Source organism: Triturus cristatus, chromosome 2_1 (genome assembly GCF_964204655.1).
Source record: "Triturus cristatus chromosome 2_1, aTriCri1.1, whole genome shotgun sequence".
Taxonomy (NCBI): Eukaryota; Metazoa; Chordata; class Amphibia; order Caudata; family Salamandridae; genus Triturus; species Triturus cristatus.
In genome coordinates, this window is record NC_140581.1 from 898,461,507 (window position 1) to 898,481,542 (window position 20,036).

Here is a 20,036-nt window from a genome sequence, read left to right on the forward strand (position 1 = left end):
ACTAAACGACCCCTCTCCCAGCCCTAAAAACTATCCGACCCCCAACCCTGAAAACTAACCCTGAAAACTACCCCTGACTCCCCAGCCCAGAACATTACCCGACCCCCCCTACCCCAGCCCTGAAAACTACCCGACCCACCCTCATCCCACAAAGCTACCTCAGACCCCCTAGCCCAGACAACTACCCCTGACCCACCAGCCCAGAAAACTACCCTGACCCTCCCACCCCCCAGCGCAGAAAACTACCCCTGGCCCACACCCCAGCCCAGAAAACTACCCCCGACTCACCCCCAGCCCAGAAAACTACCTCAGACCCCCCAGCCCACAAAGCTACCCCTGACACCCCCAGCCCAGAAAACTACCCCGACCCACCCCCAGCCAACTACCCCCGACCCTCCTCATCCAGAAAACCACCCCTGACCCCCTAGCCCAGAAAGCTACCCCGACCCACCCCCAGCCCAGAACATTACCCGAATCACCTCCAGCCCACCAAACTACCTGTCCCCCCAGCACAGAAAACTACCCCCAACCACCCCCATCCCACAAAACTACCCTGACCCCCCCCCAGCAATGAAAACTACAGCCCAGCCTCACTTACCTCACCGTGTATCTCTTCCTGCAAGGTCTTCCTGTTTCCATCCCCAGCAGCTAGACCTCGCATTGCCTTTACCATGCATATGCGTGGTTAAGGCATAAGTTTGGTTAAGGCAAACGTGGTTCAGCTTGCAGAGTCTGAACACTCATGGTTAAGACTGCAGTGTTCCTACTGTTTCCCATCACAACCTATTTTGTATTTGTCAATTTGGGTTTTAGCTGTGCATGGAGCACAGTTAGCCAGTCTGCAGTAATTAGATGTCATGCTTTTCAGGCAACTGATAAAAAAAACACATTTAATTTTGTGCTTGATCTCACAGCACCGTAGATAAAGGGAACGACTGTTGTCCATATTTTTCACCTTGCATTTGTTTTTGGGGTTAAGTGAGGAGTTTTCCTTTGTCTCCAGTCGCAGCTAGTGCAACATATCAGGAAACTGTTATTTAAAATACAGTTTGCTTAATGGTGGATGGTAGACAGCTGGTAAATAGCACCCGATAAAGAAGTAGAAATGCTGAGTTATGGTCTGCGTTGAAATTACCATCGTCGGTACTTGCATGACAGGGGTCTGTAATTTTATTTATTTATTTGAGGTTATATATAGTGCGAACATGACCCGTTAGGGTATCAGAGCGCTTTACAGGGATAAACACGTTACATACAGGTTAGACATAGGCAAGATACAAGGATGGGGGTAAGGGAATTGATTACAATAGGACAAGGCCAGAGTTATATACATTGATCAGTACAGTACCAAAATCGGCATAAAGAAATTTACTACAATAGGACAAAGGCTAGGGTTATATACAATAATTGGTACAGTACAAAAGTTGCGACATGTCGGCGATAAAAGGAGAAAGCCAGCATTTGTAATCGAGCGAACCAAAAGAAATCAACTGGCGGAGAGAGCTGGCAGAATATTAGAAGGAGTGGGAATTGGTACACAGAGAGGGCCAAGCATTACAGGAGATCATGCACAGAAACCAAAGCCGTGAAAGAGGCGGAGTGCGCAACAACAGAAAGTTAATGGAGGAATTTGCTCATTAGGAAGGTTTTGGCTTCCTATTTGAAGAATGGCATATACGGTATTTTCCTGATAGAGGTAGGTAGTGAGTTCCAGATTCTTGGTGCAGCCCCAGAGAACGCTCGGTTGTAAGTTTTCTCCTTGCGGAAGCGGGGTGGCTGGAGTACACGGTCTGTGGCGGACCGGGAGTTTCTGGAACTCCCAGATACCACAATTTTCTGGGCGAGATATGCCGGGGAATTCGTGTACAAGGCTTTGTGTGTGATGCAGGTCAGCTTAAGCTGTATTCTGCCTTCAAGAGGAAGCCAGTTCAAGGCCTTCAGATGTGGTGAAATGTGGTCAAATTTTATTGTGGCAGATAAGAGTCTAGCTGCTGCGTTGAGGCAAGCCTTTAGGGGGGCCGTGGAAGTCTTTGGAGGCCAGATAGGGTAGAGCAGCTGTATTCAATTCTGTAAATAACTAACGCCTGAACAGCGGATTTGAGGTCAGCAGTTTCAAGGAAGTGTTTCAGCTTCCTCAAGTAGCTCAGATGGAACCTGGCAGTTTTGGCTATCGAATTGATATGTTTACACATATTCAGGTTGCTCTCCAAGATTATCCCAAGAGATTTGGCAGAGTCCACTACGGTTGGTGTGCAGTTGAGTTCTGGGATTGAGTTAATCCGTTTCACGATGTCGTTGGATTTTTTTGAGGGTGAGCTGAGAAGGAACTCCATTTTTGGGGCATTCAGTTTGAGCTGGTTGTTGGCAAGCCATTGAACAGTCCGTTTCAGGGCATCATTCAGATAGGTAATCTCCTCAAGAGAAGAGATTTTGTTGTATATCTGAGTATCGTCAGCGTACATGTGGAAGGATATGTAAGCCGTGCGAAGAATTTCAGCTAATGGTTCAAGGTAGAGGTGAAGAGGGGAGGGGACAGAGTAGAGCCTTGTGGGACCCCAATGGAAATCGGGGAAGGAGCAGATAGGTTGCTGTTGACCAAGAATCTCTGTCCGGTTCTGGAAGAAGGAACCACACCATTTGATGACCGTAACTCCTAGACCCATCCTATGTTTGAGGCGTTCAAGAAGTTTCTCATGGTTGACTGTGTCAAATGCCGAGAAAAGATCCAGAAGGATCAAGAGACAGGTTTTGCCTTGGTCAAGGGCTAGGAGGGCAACGATGTGAAGAATGGTAGTTTCAGTGCTGTGCCCCGGCCTGAACCCAGATTGGAAATCGTCAAGCAAGTTGAAATTAGCAATGTGCTGGCTCAGTTGTAGTTGCACACATTTCTCCAGTACTTTCGCAAGAAGAGTTATATTCGACATTGGTCTGAAGCTGTCTGTAATTGAATTACAGTTAGCAGTAGATTCTAGAAAGAAATACTGCCTGTAAAGGATGCTATTTACTACCCACAATAAGACCAACTTGCAATCTGAAACATTGGTTATGGAAGGTCACTAAACACTTGGGCAGTGATGCATGATGTTTCGGTTCTGCAAGAGCATGGTCATGCACCATGACCAAAATATATTTTGGTGCCCGGCAGTTAGATTCATGTACTAAGGAGAAGTCAGAAAATCGGGAATACCAAATAGTCCAATGTGGATTAATATTGACAGAGATGGATATTTATTCAAATAAAGATTCTACTATTTCATTCATGCAGTCATATTAAAAGATGCAGCTTTTGTTTGGTCTTTTTTTTTTTGGTAAGGCACCTGTTGCGCCTCCATTTAGTCGGAAAGTTGGGTAAGATCATCAGAAATTTCAAGCCATGGCCCAAATTGGACATTGGATTTGGTAGCCTTATGCTGACGTTCAATACACCTACACTTAAGATCTTCTTCATCAGTAAGACTCCTGAGCTCAGACCATCTGTTACATTTCCAGGAAACCTTCTCTGCCCTTTCAGCCAGTGAGCAGTCACAAGACTCTGGGCATTAGTGCAGAGTAGGCAGTGGCTCCATGTCCTGTTGTCTTGTCCACTGCAACAGAATGTACAAAGGTCTCTGCTTGCAGGAACTGCAGAGATTGCAAATAATTTACAATGCGGTCATGTGTTTTTAGTTTGGTTGTAGTGAATGTTGTCTGGTATAGCAAAGCAATGTTGGTAGAGGCTGCTACCGGTAAACAGTAAAATTTACTGCAACGTCTTTTTTTAAAATTGAGTTTTTTAAAATTGCTACTTACTATTTGTTGCTGCAAACTGTATGAATTTGATTGCGCTGCTGGTTAAAGCCACCGACGTACCGCGCTAGTGCCGAGTCAGGCCCTCAGCTGATTAGCCTTCCGGTCCTCCCTCTGGGCAGAGACCAATCACGAAGGGCGTGGGTAGGAGTTAGAGGCACAAATGACAGCTGCAGTCCGGGAGCGGGCATTCTAGGTAGAGGCCGCTACCGGTAAACAGTAATTATTTACTGCAACGTCTTTTTTAAAATTGAGTTTTTTTAAATTGCTACTTACTATTTGTTGCGGCCAACTGTATGAATTTGATTGCGCTGCTGGTTAAAGCCACCCACGTTCCGTGCTAGTGCCGAGTCAGGTCCTCAGCTGATTAGCCTTCTGGTCCTCCCTCCAGGCATAGACCAATCACAAAGGGCATGGGGAGGAGTTAGAGGCACAAATGCCGGCTACTGCGCGGGCTTGCCTTTGGCGTGCCAAACGCGCGCCAACGGCAAGCCCGTCTGCGCCATTGCGTGCCCAGGGCCCAGTCACAATGCCCAACTCCTTGGAACTGAGACAGCTTCAGTCTACCACTTACAAACTTAACCCTATCATTAGTGCTAGCTTAAATCATCATACAATTCTGTTACCACAGAAATCATTTCCTGAAGTCATTCAGCCCTTACATCACGCCGCTCAGCATCATCAAAAGCACGAGAGCTCGGCCCTCTCATTTTATTATTTAAACACTCGTTCCCTTATTAAGCATCAACTTGATATTTTTACACTTTTAGACTCAGATAAGCCAGACATTCTTCTGCTCACCGAGACCTGGCTCACCCTTGATTCCTCACCCGATATACTGGCGGCATTACCTAACGAGTATTATATTCTCCATACCAACCAACCGCTAGGCAAAATGGGGGGGTGTTGCGGCTATCATTCGCCAGAAGCTCCAATTTACTGCTCTTACCCCCACTCTGGCTTCCTGCAGTTGACAATACTGTAATTAAACTTGAATCTGACTCTGCCCCACTCATATGTGTCTTACTTTACAGACACCCACTGCACATGCCATTATTTCCTCACTCTCTGGCTGAACAAGTGGCCAACCTGGCAACTAACCATGCCAGAGTTCTACTGGTTAACTATTGAACCAACAACACACAAGAAGGGCCACATTCTGCTGAGCTAACTGAATTATTAAACAATCTGAATTTTGCTCAACAGGTATCCACAGCTGCACACACTAAAGGGCACATCTTAGACCAAATCTGGATGATCAATTTAGCAGTGTCCGGACTCAGTTTTACCATGTATTTGGTCAGACCATCACCTGAATAAATTCACTCTCCTTAACCTTTCTGCAGGCTAACACCCTACTAAAGGGGGGGGGGGGTAAGAAAATGGAATGCCATTGACAAAAATGACCTTTTCACCACACTGAGCAACACAGTTCCTCACGGCACACTTGATGTCAACCTCCAGGAGGAAACCATCTCCACTTGGCTACTTGAGGCCAGCAATATACACGCTCCATTGAAAATAATAAGAATAACTCACCGCCTCGAGGCTCAGAGGTGGTTCTCCCCTGAATTAAAATCACAAAAACATGCCCTCCGCCAATTGGAGAGGAAGTGGAGGCAGAACTACCTACCAAAAGATAAACTTACTTACTCAATGGCTATGAGGGAATATAAAAAAGGTATTCTAAATGCTAAAGCAGCGCATTTCTCATCCAGAATTTTAACTTCCAATAACCAATCGAAGGAAATCTTCCCCATTGTCGATGAATTGTCCAACCCAGATAGAGTCCTAAGTAGGCCTATCCCCTCTCAAATCCTATGTGACTCACTGAGTAACTTCTTCATCGACAAAATCTCCTCTATCAAAGCCAGTATCCCCAAACACATTACCCAGGAAATTTCCACCCCTAGGCCCGCAAATTCTTATTCCCTTGAATCCTTCCCGGCCATTGATGCCCAGACCCTTCACATTCTTCTGTCCAAAGTCAGATCCGGTTCTCCCGTGGACTGCTGACCCCCTCATATCTTAAAAGATGTTTTTACTGCCCTCCCGGGCCCAGCTCTTGCTTTATTGAACAACTCTCTATCTCAGAGCTGTGTACCAAAGGCCTTCAAAGAGGCCACTGTGATCTCCCTTTTAAAGAAACCTGGGGCTGACCCCCAGACACTGTCAAATGACCGCCCGATCTCATTGCTCCCGTACCTAGCCAACGTACTCGAGGCCCATGTGTCTAAATGTCTGTCCAACTTTATGGAACTAACCAGTTTCCTTGATCCACACCAAGCGGGTTTCAGTCCCGCCCACTCCACGGAAACAGTAATCACAGCTGTACTGGATTCCCTACGGGAGAAGACTGATAAGGGCATTCCTCAGGCCCTGGTGCTATTGGACTTATCGGCCGCCATGGGATCTTGGTGGACTGTGTCAAGGATGCTGGCATACAGGGCGCAACCCTCAGCTGGATTTGTTCTTTCTTAGAAAATCACTCCCAGGCAGTCCGTCTGGGCCAGTTCATGACTTCCAAGGTGAAAACTACGTGTGGGGTGCCACAGGGCTCTTCGCTGTCCCCACACTTGTTCAACATTTACCTCCTTCCAATGATTAAGTCTTTAAAGGAAAGGAAGGTGGTCACCTTTAACTACGCCGATGACCTACAACTGCTTTTCACGATCGATAACTCACCCCAATCAGTTTCCGACTTTCAGTCCACCATGCGGCATATTTGCCATTGGATGGACTGTAATCAGTTGGAATTGAACCCAGGAAAGACCGAACTGGTTTTGACGAGTGGCAGCCAGACTTTCTGGGGCCCACATTATGGCCAAACGAATTGGGTTCCCCCCCAATCCTCTGTTCCTCGCCCAAGTGCCTTGGTTTCACTATATCCAATAATCTATCCTTGAAGACACAGGTAGGCTCAGTGATTTCCTACTTCTTTTTCCAGCTGCGCAGGATCAGAAAGATAAGTAGGCTACTCACCCAAGCAGCGCTAATACAAGTTGTGATAGCCATGGTCCTATCCCACCTAGATTATTCCAACGCAATCTACCTTGGCCTTCCTCTCGGTCTCACAAAGCGGCTGCAGATGGTTCAGGACCAGGCAGCTAGACTCATTCACCATCAGCCTATTTGGCATCAGGCCTCCCTCTCCTAAGGAAGTTGCACTGGCTCCCCATCCCTCAACGCTGTGCTTTTAAAGTTGGTTGTCTGCCGTTTAAATCTCTTCACGGCCAGGGCCCTGGATTCATAGATATATATATTCGTGCTGACTGTTTGACCCTGCCTGGACTGATCCCGTTATTCGGCAATCTGATAAGCCCATCCCCAGCCTTGATTTATTCCAAGCCTGCGAATTTTTACCGCTGGATGCCTCGAGCCCTTGATCCACGATTTGATTTACATTTAGCACTCCGATTGCCGAATACAATAGAGCAACTTATATGCTTCAAAGGATTTTTGTGGGCCCTCGTCTTCCCTGTGTCATTTATAGACACCAGAAGATACGCAGCTAATTTGACGGACTAGATTTATTTGTCCTACATTTTCCTGCAATTAGCTATGAGATGGTGATTTACTTACCCCCCTACATAGGTATTTTTAAATAATTCAATAACCATAGTCCTGATGATGACCTCAACGTAAGGAGGTTGAAACGTCATCGACCGGACAGCATTATTTGCGGCCAATTAAAGGGTCCTGTGTGATCTTAAATATTATGTGCGAATTATTCATTGTATATACATTCCTCCTCGACCCTGGATTTTTTTGAATTTTTTTGAATTTTTTTGGATTTTTTTGAATTATTTTGCCGTACCTTGTTGTCACTTTAACACTTATGTCACTGCGCCGTTCACTTGTTCACTTCACTGTCAGTGTACATATGTATGTTATGGTTATTTCAAATTATACATACCAATTGTGTATTCAACTATAAAACTTGTTTACTTTCTCAATCTTTTGGTCTCTCTTGTCCCTCCTGGCTATTGATTGAATTGTGTATTGATTGGTCCCCTTATTTACTTCCCCTGTTGAGACATTGTTTTTGTTAATACTGGATTCATAGATAGCATTATCTCACGCTACTCCCCGTCACGCAACCTTCGCTCAGCCCATCTTCAACTTCTGGTAATCCCCACCTTTAAGCTGAAGCAACAAGGGGGAAGGAGGTTTGCTACCTTGGCTCCTAGATTATGGAACTCCATCCCTTTGGAAATCAGTTCCAGTACCAATCTACTGAAATTCAGGAAATCCCTTAAAACTTGGTTGTACACCCAGGTCTACGAATAAATTGTGACCGACTCAGCAACAGCCCCTCCTAGAACCAGCGCCATGAAGCCAACTGGTGTACGAGCCCTTTAGAAAACATTTTTTTAACATAACATATCTGAAAGAAACACGTTAGTTAGATTTCTCACCTTAAAATATCCCCAGGCTTCCGGCTCGATCCGGAAAGATTTTTCGTCAGCAATACCCTTGCGCGTCGCTAGGCGTCGTCTGCGGCTCTGCGTCCGTCGTCGGTGCCGGGATGACATCATCGGAGTACTTAGACGCCGCCCTCGCGCGCTGACGTCAGTTCTTCTTTTTTCTGCACCAGTAAGCGCAGATCCGGGAAGAGCATACCCTTTTAGTCACTTTTTGACTAAACTTTTTGAACTCTTTTGGTTCTATTTCCAGTCGACCTTGACTCTGGTGCTGGTAGGGATGTCTGAATTTAAACCTTGTGACGCCTGTCACCGACTGATGTCGGTCACTGATCACCACCGCCGGTGTCTCTATTGCCTTGGGGCCGACCACGATGCCGAGTCGTGCCTCGACTGCCGGGCCTTGACCTCGAAGGGTAGGCGGGAGCGGTCCCGCAAGCTGCTCGAGATCCGGCAGTCGGCTCCGCGCCGCTCAAGGTCCCGGTCGAGGAGGAGGTCGAGGGACCGGTCGCGGAGCCGCAGCCATCACCGCTCGTCGGGGTCGAAGTCTTCGCACTCCGGTAAGTCGAAGCACAGCAAGAAGTCGAAGAGGCGACATCGCTCTTCTGACTCCCCTCACCGGTCGCGTGACTCGGCTGAGGGTTCGGGTGGCACCACCCGCGCGGCTCCGTCGGAGCCGCAGGAGTCCCGTCTGACCCCCATACCCTCCGGTCCCTGGGTCTGACGCGACTCCGGCGAAGATCAGAGACTTCCTCGTGGCCATGAGGAGCCTGGCTCAGCCGTCGACGCCTGCCGACGCGCCTTCGGGCCTCGCGGGCTCGACTGGGAGGTCTAGCGAGCCGGCGGCTCTGGCCCCGGCGCCGACTCCGGTCCCGACGCCGCAGGCCCCTGCGGGATCCAGGCCTGGATCCCGGTCGACCTTACGACCCCTCTGCCGGCGCTGACCCCTCCGGTGCCGCCCCCGATGGCGTTCCGCAGTTTAGTCCCGTTCCGGGCCCGGCGTCGGAGCGGCGCCGTCCGGCGCCAATGGATGACAGATTCATCTACCACCCGGTGCCGACCTTTCCACCTGTATACCAGGAGTCGGATGACGGAGACGACTGGGAGGGGTCTGTTGACCCTCTGGCACAGCAGTGCCTGTTATCTCAGGACTGGGCAGACAAACTGGGGGATGCCAGTGGTCTTGATACCTTCCCTGACACTGGCTTCATCTCTCCTCAATCCGTGGCTACGGAGGAGGGTGCTACGTATTCTGTAGTGCTGCGCAAGGCAGTCGAAGCCCTCGGGCTGGAGCTGCCTGTTGTGGCCGTGAGGACTAGTCTCCTCACTGAAGTGCTTGAACCGCCGGCAAGCTCCTCGGAGGCTCTGCTGCAGTTCAATGAAGCACTGACCGACGTTCTGATGGGCACCTGGTCCAAGCCCTCCACAGTTCCTCCTGTGGACCGGAACGTGGCCCGGCGCCACCGCCCTGCACCGGGCGACCCCAGTTTTCTGTCGGTGCACCCCACGCCCGAAAGCCTGGTTATCCAGGCCTCTACCTCCCAGACCTCCTTCCCGTCCGCTCCCCCGGATCGGGAATCCAAAAGGTTGAAACAGTTTGGGAAGAAACTGTTCTCCTCCCTTAGTTTGGGGTTGCGGTCTATCAACACTGCATGCCTTTTGGACAGTTACTCCCACTCTCTGTGGGATACGGTGGAGGACGTGCTGCCCCAGTGTCCGAAGGAGGTCCGGACACGGCTCGCCCAGGCTCTTGCCGAGGGGCGGGATGCAGCACGGTATTCGATCCAATGTGGACTGGACACAACGGACTCGCTAGGCAGGGCAATTGCGACCACAGTGGCGATTCGTCGCCACGCCTGGCTGAGGACCACAAATTTCTCCGGGGATGTCCAGAGCACCCTCATGGACATGCCCTTCGATTGCCGTCGCCTCTTTGGCGATAAAGCGGATAGTGCTCAGGAGCGCTTTAGGACTCCAGGGCTACGGCCAAGTCCTTGGGCCTCTTGGCCCCGCGCCCGCATACTTTCGCTTTTCCCCCCTTTCGTGACCAAGGAAGGGGCGCCCCCTCACGTCCATCTAGCCACAGGCCGCTGACCCAGTCTCAACGCGGTCGTGGACGTCGATTCCGCCGAGGTGGAGCAAGGGGACAAAGAGCCAGTCCGTCCACATCTACCCCAGCAGCATCCGCCTCAAAGCCCTCCTAGTCCGAGCTTACAGGCCCATTCTACGCCGGTGGGAGGCAGAGTTTGCCATCACCTGCTTCACTGGTGTACCAGCACATCGGACAGGTGCGTGCTGCAAATCGTCCGAAGGGGCTACTCCCTCCCCTTCGAGGTGACCCCTCCAGCCATGCCACCGCAGTCCCACCGCATGTCGGGGGATCACTTGACACTTCTGCGGGAGGAAGTTACGCCCTCTTCGCCAAGGAGGCCATCGAGCACGTTCCTGGGCCAGAAGTAAGTCGGGGTTGTTACTCCCACTACTTTCTGGTTCCCAAGAAGGGCAAAGGGGGCCTACGCCCTATCTTGGACCTCAGGAGCACCAACGCCTTCCTCCGGAAGGAGAAGTCCAAGATGCTGACATTAGCTCAGGTTCTGGCTGCCCTAGACCCTGGAGACTGGATGGTAGCGTTGGACTTGCATGACGCTTATTTCCACATCCCCGTCCTGCCGGCCCACCGGCGTTACCTGCGGTTCACGGTAGGCCACGAGCACCTTCAGTTTACCGTGCTCCCCTTCGGCCTCACCAGTGCCCCTCGGGTGTTCACGAAAGTGATGGCGGTGGTCGCAGCTCATCTGCGCAGATTAGGGGTTTCAGTCTTCCCCTATCTTGACGACTGGTTGTTGAAGGCGGGCTCGCCCCAGGCAGTCGTCTCCCACCTCCAGACTACCGCCGACCTCCTGCATTTGCTGGGGTTTTCCATCAATGTGCCGAAGTCGCATCTGAGTCCCTCCCAGAAGCTCCTCTTCATCGGAGCGGTCCTGGACTCTGCGCGTTTCCGGGTCTATCCTCCGGAACAGCGGGTTAGGGATATTCAGGCTCTGATTCCCATCTTTCAGCCTCTATCCCGGGTTTCGGTCAGGTTGGTGGTGCGGCTTCTGGGTCTGATGGGCTCCTGCATCCTGCTGGTACATCACGCTCGGTGGCGGATGCGAGCTCTGCAGTGGGACCTGAAGTTTCAGTGGGCCCAGCATCGGGGCAACCTGTCCGACCATGTCTTGACCTCGGAGGGCGCTGCCAGACAGTTGCAGTGGTGGCTCACGGACCGCGATTGGCTCAGTGGCAGATCCCTCTCCCTACCCCAACCGGAACACGTAGTGGTGACGGATGCGTCACTCCTGGGATGGGGGGGCCACATGGGAGAGGCGGAGATCAGAGGCCTCTGGTCTCCGGCAGAGTCCCAGCTCCATATCAACCTATTGGAGCTGCAGGCGATCCGACTTGCACTGAAGGCAGTCCTCCCCTCTGTTCGGGGGAGTGTAGTGCAGCAGGTGTTCACGGACAACACCACCGCCATGTGGTATTGCAACAAACAGGGCGGGGTGGTGTCGTGGACCCTTTGTCAGGAGGCTCTGCGCCTCTGGACATGGCTGGAACATCAGGGCATCAAACTGGTGGTTTAACACCTGGCGGGCTCTTTGAACGCCAGGGCGGACAAACTCAGCCGCCGGTGCATGATGGACCACGAATGGCGTCTGAACTCGGACGTGGCGCAAGGCCTCTTTCGGCAGTGGGGAGAGCCTTGGTTAGATCTATTCACCACCGAAGAGAACGCGCAATGTCAGCAGTTCTGTGCGTTAGAATTTCCAAGGCGGCACTCGCTCGGAGACGCTTTTCGTCGCGAGTGGAGCTGCGGTCTGTTGTACGCCTTTCCGCCTATACCACTTCTGCCCAGAGTGCTGAAGACGATCAGGCACGACTGGGCCCAAGTCACCCTTGTGGCTCCGGATTGGGTACGAAGATACTGGTATGCCGAGCCACTCAGTCTATCAATCGATCCCCCGATTCGACTGCCTCTTCCGGAGGACCTTCTGTCGCAGCAGCCGGGGACGATCCTCCACCCGAACCTGTCCAGCCTCCACCTCCATGCGTGGCGATTGAGTGGCGGCAGTTGATGCCATTTGACTTGCCTCCTGAAGTCTGAAATGTTATTCTGGCAGCCAGGCGTCCATCCACAAAATCGGTATACGCCTGCAGGTGGAACAAATTTGTGGCATGGTGCACAGCAAAGGCTGTGGATCCCCTTTCCGTCCCTCTTTCTGAGGTTCTCCTCTTCCTTCTTTCCCTGGCCCAGCAGGGCTCTGCTCTGGGCACCCTCAAGGGGTATCTTTCAGCTATTTCTGCCTTCTTACGGCTTCCTGATGAGTCTTCTCTTTTTAAATCCCCTGTTGTTTCTCGATTCTTTAAGGGCATTACTCACATGTTTCCTCCTGTCCCCTTCGTAATGCCTCAGTGGGATTTGAATCTAGTCTTGACTTATCTGATGTGCACTCCCTTTGAGCCACTTCATAATTGTCCCCTTTCGTCTTCTGACTCTTAAGACTGCTTTCCTGGTTGCCATCACCTCTGCTAGAAGGGTGAGTGAGCTCCAGGCTCTCTCTTCTAAGCCTCCTTTCTGTCCATCCGGACAAAGTTGTTCTTAGGACTCGTCCTTCCTTTCTCCCTAAGGTGGTAACTGCCTTCCTCATTGGCCAGTCTGTTACTCTGCCCACCTTCTTTCCGCCTCCGCATCCCTCGAAAGAGGAAGAGAGGCTCCACAGTCTGGACCCAAAACGGGCACTGTCCTTCTATCTGGACCGCACCAAACAGTTCCGGGTGGACGACCAACTCTTTGTTGGCGCCAAGAAGGGGTGGGCGGTGCACAAGTGAACCATCTCTCGGTGGGTCGTTTTGTGTAACAAGGCCTGTTATTCTTTAGCTAAAAAGGAACCGCCTGTAGGGCTGAGGGCCCATTCTACGCGGGTCACAGCGGCGACCACTGCCCTGGGCCGGGGAGTCCCCTTGCAGGACATTTGTCAGGCAGCAACGTGGGCCTCGCTGCACACGTTTGCCAAACATTATTGCCTGGACAGCCAAGTCCGGAGAGACGGCTTCTTTGGCCGTTCTGTTCTCCAGGACTTTCTGGTGTGATCTTGGTTCGCAGACCCACCGCCGGGGTTGGTATTGCTGGGGTATCTATTCTAAGGTGAGGAATCTAACTAACGTGTTTCTTTCAGATGAACAAGTTGCTTACCTTTGGTAACGATATATCTGTAAGAAACATTAGTTAGATTCCTCACCGCCCCACCCATCCTCCCCGTTCTGCGAACCGATATCTAGGGTTGAGGTCATCCCTTTCAGGGCCCTAGATTCTTGCCACCAGAGTTGTTCTCTTGCATGGCTCTGCGTTCCTGGCGTAGAAAGCTATGTACAAGAACTGATGTCAGCGCGCGAGGGCGGCATCTAAGCACTCCGACGTCATTCCGGCGATCACGACGGAGGACGTGAAGCCGCAGACGACGCCTAGCGTCGCGCAAGGGTATTGCTGACGAAAAATCTTTCCGGAGCCAACCTGGCGCCTGGGGATATTCTAAGGTGAGGAATCTAACTAACTAATGTTTCTTACAGATATATCGTTACCGAAGGTAAGTAACTTGTTCAACAATGTCCTCTCTTCATTTACTTTTCTTTGAACAAGTACCTGTTGCGTTATACACAAAGCAACCTTGAAGCAAAGCTTGGCATACATTTGTTAGCTCTCTAACATGGATCAGCGAGGTCCAGCTAGAAATTCCGCATGTAAATCTGGTTTGTTGGATAAGCACTTTTTTTTTTCTTATCTTATTGCATCATGCAGAACGACATGGCAGTGTCCATTAGCAGTAAAATCTTCAATTCTAGTCAAATCTGAAAACATTGCTCCTCCCTGAATGGTCAAACATGAACCTGACTTATTGTGGAGTTTTAATCTCAAAGTTAGTGAAGAGTCCTTGTGATAATGGAGTGACTTACACAAACAAAGAACATGACTTAAATTTACAAAATTTTGTACACCAAAGGGATATTTAGATCTCAGTTGAAAGTCAACTTATTTCAATAAAAAAAAGCTATATAAAAAAGAAGTGCAACTTGCTAGTTTGATGTTGGCAGTATATTGATTATTGTTTCGGGTAGATCGCCCTATGATACATTTATGTGATCATTTGCTTTTGCTTGTTTCTCACAGTGATTCCATCATATTTCTAAGTTTCCAATATTTTAGAGCAACTCCCACTTCACCAATACCACATTACAGACCATTAGTATGAGTATTTTTTGCAGAAATGGTATTCACACCCATAAGCCTACGACTGTGGAAACTTCACCGTACCATAAATCTACTTTAGACTCAGTTTTATGGCTCTGGAACTTCCCTGTTCGCTCACAGTGTAACTTAGATGTACAAATGTTTTGTGAATCGAAACTGCTTCTTTGCAGTTATTTACTTTTTGATGTTGGTGCCCCAATGCTATATATTATGTTGATTATAGACTGGTGTTCCTGTTTCAAGGATAAATTGTCTCATACAATATTAAGCATATTTATTATTATTGTGATGTAGAATCTATAAATGTGTGATACACCTCATCCTTGTCTAGTATATGTTCTGTATAATATATATAATAATATTTACAAAATCTAATCTGGCTTTGTGTGGAAATCGATTGTGGAGCCAGGACTTGTGGCACTGAGTTTTATGAAGGTCAACACTTTGTGTTTCTTGTCCTTCAGTTTTATCAAGGGTGAGATTTTGACAATTCTTAGCTCACTCTGATTGCATACCTGCAATCATAATGCACTGTTAAAGTGATGTAATAAGAGATTGAATTTGTCATAATGCATTTTGAACCTGTGACTCGTTACTTAGTAGCCAGGTATACAAACCTATTTTACAATTACAAACACTCTGATTTGTAGTTTGCAATCTCCAAATAGTTTTTTTTACTGTGTATTAATCACATTTTAGGAGTCTGATTCACTATTTGGAAGGGGCATGTTATAGACATCCCTTCCAAACACCGAATCGGTATGAGATGCATCAGTGGTTTACAACCGAAAAACGGTTGCAAAACATTGAAAAATTACTGACTCTCAAGTCGGCGTGGTAAACTATTCGCAAAAGGGAAAGGGTTCCCATGGGACCCCTTCTCGTTTGTGAATGTTCAAAAGAAGTTTGTTGGGGACTAGGCAGTAGTCCAGAGGACCACTGCCAATTCTTAAACTTTTTTTTTTTTTTTTAGAGCTGTTTCTTTAAAACACAGCCATGTTTACCTTAAGGGATCGAACTTTATTAAAAAAATAGTTTACTTTATTTACAAGTTATTAGAAACATGGTGGTTTGCAGACACTAGTAGGCCATCATCTCTGTGATGGCTCCCATTCGGAATGAGTTTCAATCTGTGACCTACCTGATTGCTGTTCATAAGGTAGGTCGTATTACTACCCACTCCGAATCAGAAATTTATGAACCGACCTATTAATTATATAGATCAGCCATAAAATTATTTACTAGTTACAGAAATACAGGTCTTAAATTGCAACAGGTTTTTTGTGACCAGCATTTTGTACATAGGTCCCCCTAGTTCTGCATGCGAGGTGTAAGAACCCAACCAGTCATCATAATAACCAAGTCAAATTTACTTTGTTTTTATCCATTCTTAGCATATTTGATGTTTCTCATTTCTTATGCCCTTTTGGTTTCAGAAACAAATGCCAGGAAAGCAGTGGATCGGGGTTATGTTCAGCTTCTCATATCAACTTATGTTGATTGGCACCGACATGACACTCGCCACAGGCACATGTTAATTCGGAAAGGATTCCTGCAGTGTATCAAAAGTGTGACCAACATAAAGTTGGGAAGGAAGGCATTTGTTGATGCAAACGGGATGAAAATCTTATATAACACTTCACAAGTGAGTATGCTTTTCATTTGCTTCAAAATAAAATCTGTAACCTAATATATTCCAAAAAACAATAAAATAGGAAGGGTCCTGTACACAAAGCTATTTGGGCGCCTAAAAGACAACCTGATGTGCAAATTCTCCAGTATTGTATCTTTTATAGAGTCACTTGCTTGAATCTTCCCCGTCGTCATGGTGGGAGTCCCACGGTAACAGTAAAATAGCAGTATTAAAATATAACATTCAAATGCCCATAGGAATTCATTAGCTTTAGCAACCTATTACCATTGTTATAAAACATCCAGACTCTAGCCATTCAGAGCGTAGACCATAGAATCTCCTTCCCCTGCAGGGCCACCATTCCTCAGATTTCTTACCGCACGTCCTGTGTTAGGTAGTCTCCCTGAGCTCTGCTCAGTCAGTGTTTCTACTGTTGCCCTTTTGAACTCCAGCTAGCTGTTCATCTCTACAATTCATATTCCTTCGGAGGAACTAGTCAGAAGTGTGAGTACCTATTTTTTCTTCATAATGTCAGAGTCTAAAAAAGGTTGTTTAGGCCCTGTAAGACTTGTGGAAAGTCCACGCTTTATTCTGAGGACCCACATAAAGTGTCTCTAATGTCTATATACAGAGCACAAGCCCAGAGAAGGCAAGTACTGTCGTACTTTTTCTTAAAAAAAACTCTCAAGTGCCGTGATGGTAGGCTGCTTCTCTGGCTGCAAAGGAAAAAAGCAGCAAAAGACTCTGAGGCTGAGGAGAAGCCCCATATCTCCTCTAGGAAGAGAAAAGAAGGATCTTCTTTATTGCTGAAGGACCCTAAAAAGTCCAGGTCTCAAAGAAAGTAGAGAGTTGGGGAGAAAAGAGTGAAGAAAGACCAGCCCGGTCCCGCCTCATCGTCTCACCAGAGGTCAGGTTCTTTCCCTCCGTCAATGCTTCTCACTCCTTCCAGAGATTCTTCAGCTGACAGAAAACGCTTGTCGATGGGCCCGTCGATGAAGAAATTGCCATCTACGGCCTCTGGCTCCACTTCAGTGGGCGCTCCGTCGATGGTTTTGTCAGCGACACCTACTACGCCGACAATCAAGACGACGACGGCGGCCGCATCGACGAAAGCAGTGGCAGTATCACCGTCGTCAGCTGCATTTAGACCATCTCCGCCGGCAAGGGCTTCCCCGCCTCCCGTCGACGACCCTGTTGACGAGGGGAATAATTGGTCTGCTTCAAAAATCGACCCCTTTCCCTATGCAGGATTTGTCAAAAATTTCTCCTCTACTTTCTACTCGCCTTCTAGATTTTCAGGAGTCTGAAAATGATGGTCCTTTCAGTCCTGCGTACAGTCCTTCTCAACTCCGAGTTAAGTGCCAGGACTCAGAGGAAGAAGAGATAATGGATGATCCATCCACGTTTTTGGAGGGGGACTATTCTTTTTTGGATAGGGGACGTCCTACTTCTTAACGCTTGGACGCTTTCCAAGGACACTATCCTTATGAAGAGCACCAAGAGCAAGCTCAAGAACCCTCCATAAATATCCTGGTGTCTTTGGTGTCTGATCTTCGCCTAATGCTGAATGACTATTATAGGAGATTTCCTGAAGCAAACTCTGCTCCACCTCCCGTTCAGGAGGCTACCACTCCTGTATTGCGGGTAGTGCCTCTGTTGCAGAAGAGCAAGGCCGTTGCGCCTCCTGTGCAGGTTCCTGTACAAAGTCAGGATGATGACGACCAGCAGTTAGAAGAAGGGGAATTGCAGTTGGACCAGGATGTCCATGATGAGTGGGATGACTATGTGGCTCCGACTACACCTTCTCCTACCCTGCCTCCAGCCGACTGTGCCTGCAGATAACGGCGGGTTTCACAATCTGCTAGAAGGTGGTTCCAGGCGCTTTGACCTTCCCATGCCTGTCAAGCAGACAGAGTGCTTTTTATATGGTTTTAAGCCTACTATGCAACGCTCCTCTCTGCATTCTGTTGTAGACTTCTTATGACAAGAAGGCTGGAAATTGATGAAGACGCCAACTTCTATTCCTGCTGTGGTACCGAAGTTAGACAAGAAGTACAATTCACCGGTAGACTGTCTCGTAGATAAAGCGTTGCTATCAATAAAAGCAGATACGGAGACAGCTAAATCTTTAGCTAACCTGCAACAAAAAAGGTTTACTTCCTTCCAGGGCAGAGGCCAATATCTCTTTTGCCCCCAGCTTCAACAGCGTTTCCAGTCGAATCATCAACAGGTTTTTCGTGCCCAGTACTCTTCGCAGCCCTTTCGGCACACCTCAACACCTGCCTATTCTAGACGTTACAACAAACAAATGATGGACGGAATGCTGACAATGCAGACATTCTCCCCCAGTCAAGAGATCTGGGTTATATCCATCGTTTTTTTGCCCACTACACCACCCCAGTTTAGACATGGCCATATGCAAATCAGTCTTGACCCTGTGCCTCATGGGAACAGTCCAGCCCGAACTGCCAAGCCATGTCTTCCCTGGACCGGAATCAAGCATCCTAGGACCGGTTTCTGGCTATCAGCCGTCATCAGCCAGGATAGCTTGACTCCAGTGGCGTAGTGAGCACGGGTCCCACGTCTGGGAATACCCATCCCACTTAGGGCGAAAAGCGTTACAACAAACAAATGATGGACGGAATGCTGACAATGCAGACATTCTCCCCCAGTCAAGAGATCTGGGTTATATCCATCGTTTTTTTGCCCACTACACCACCCCAGTTTAGACATGGCCATATGCAAATCAGTCTTGACCCTGTGCCTCATGGGAACAGTCCAGCCCGAACTGCCAAGCCATGTCTTCCCTGGACCGGAATCAAGCATCCTAGGACCGGTTTCTGGCTATCAGCCGTCATCAGCCAGGATAGCTTGACTCCAGTGGCGTAGTGAGCACGGGTCCCACGTCTGGGAATACCCATCCCACTTAGGGCGAAAAGCGTTACAACAAACAAATGATGGACGGAATGCTGACAATGCAGACATTCTCCCCCAGTCAAGAGATCTGGGTTATATCCATCGTTTTTTTGCCCACTACACCACCCCAGTTTAGACATGGCCATATGCAAATCAGTCTTGACCCTGTGCCTCATGGGAACTAGGATGCTTGATTCCGGTCCAGGGAAGACATGGCTTGGCAGTTCGGGCTGGACTGTTCCCATGAGGCACAGGGTCAAGACTGATTTGCATATGGCCATGTCTGAACTGGGGTGGCGTAGTGGGCAAAAGAACGATGGATTTAACCCAGATCTCTTGACTGGGGGAGAATGTCTGCATTGTCAGCATTCCGTCCATCATTTGTTTGTTGTAACGCTTTTCGCCCTAAGTGGGATGGGTATTCCCAGACGTGGGACCCGTGCTCACTACGCCACTGGAGTCAAGCTATCCTGGCGGATGACGGCTGATAGCCAGAAACCGGTCCTAGGATGCTTGATTCCGGTCCAGGGAAGACATGGCTTGGCAGTTCGGGCTGGACTGTTCCCATGAGGCACAGGGTCAAGACTGATTTGCATATGGCCATGTCTGAACTGGGGTGGCGTAGTGGGCAAAAGAACGATGGATTTAACCCAGATCTCTTGACTGGGGGAGAATGTCTGCATTGTCAGCATTCCGTCCATCATTTGTTTGTTGTAACGCTTTTCGCCCTAAGTGGGATGGGTATTCCCAGACGTGGGACCCGTGCTCACTACGCCACTGGAGTCAAGCTATCCTGGCTGATGACGGCTGATAGCCAGAAACCGGTCCTAGGATGCTTGATTCCGGTCCAGGGAAGACATGGCTTGGCAGTTCGGGCTGGACTGTTCCCATGAGGCACAGGGTCAAGACTGATTTGCATATGGCCATGTCTGAACTGGGGTGGCGTAGTGGGCAAAAGAACGATGGATTTAACCCAGATCTCTTGACTGGG

General features: G+C 48.9%; 1 protein-coding gene across 2 annotated transcripts in view; it reads left to right on the forward strand.

Moving 5' to 3' along the window:
* Window positions 1-20,036, forward strand: part of AGTPBP1 (ATP/GTP binding carboxypeptidase 1) — a 1,256,713-nt gene that overhangs the window by 591,391 nt on the left and 645,286 nt on the right. For both annotated transcript variants that reach the window (XM_085633101.1, XM_085633102.1), the window contains one exon: window positions 15,933-16,141. In XM_085633101.1, the coding sequence (XP_085489227.1) occupies window positions 15,933-16,141 (209 nt within the window). The remainder of the gene's footprint in view (window positions 1-15,932; window positions 16,142-20,036) is intronic.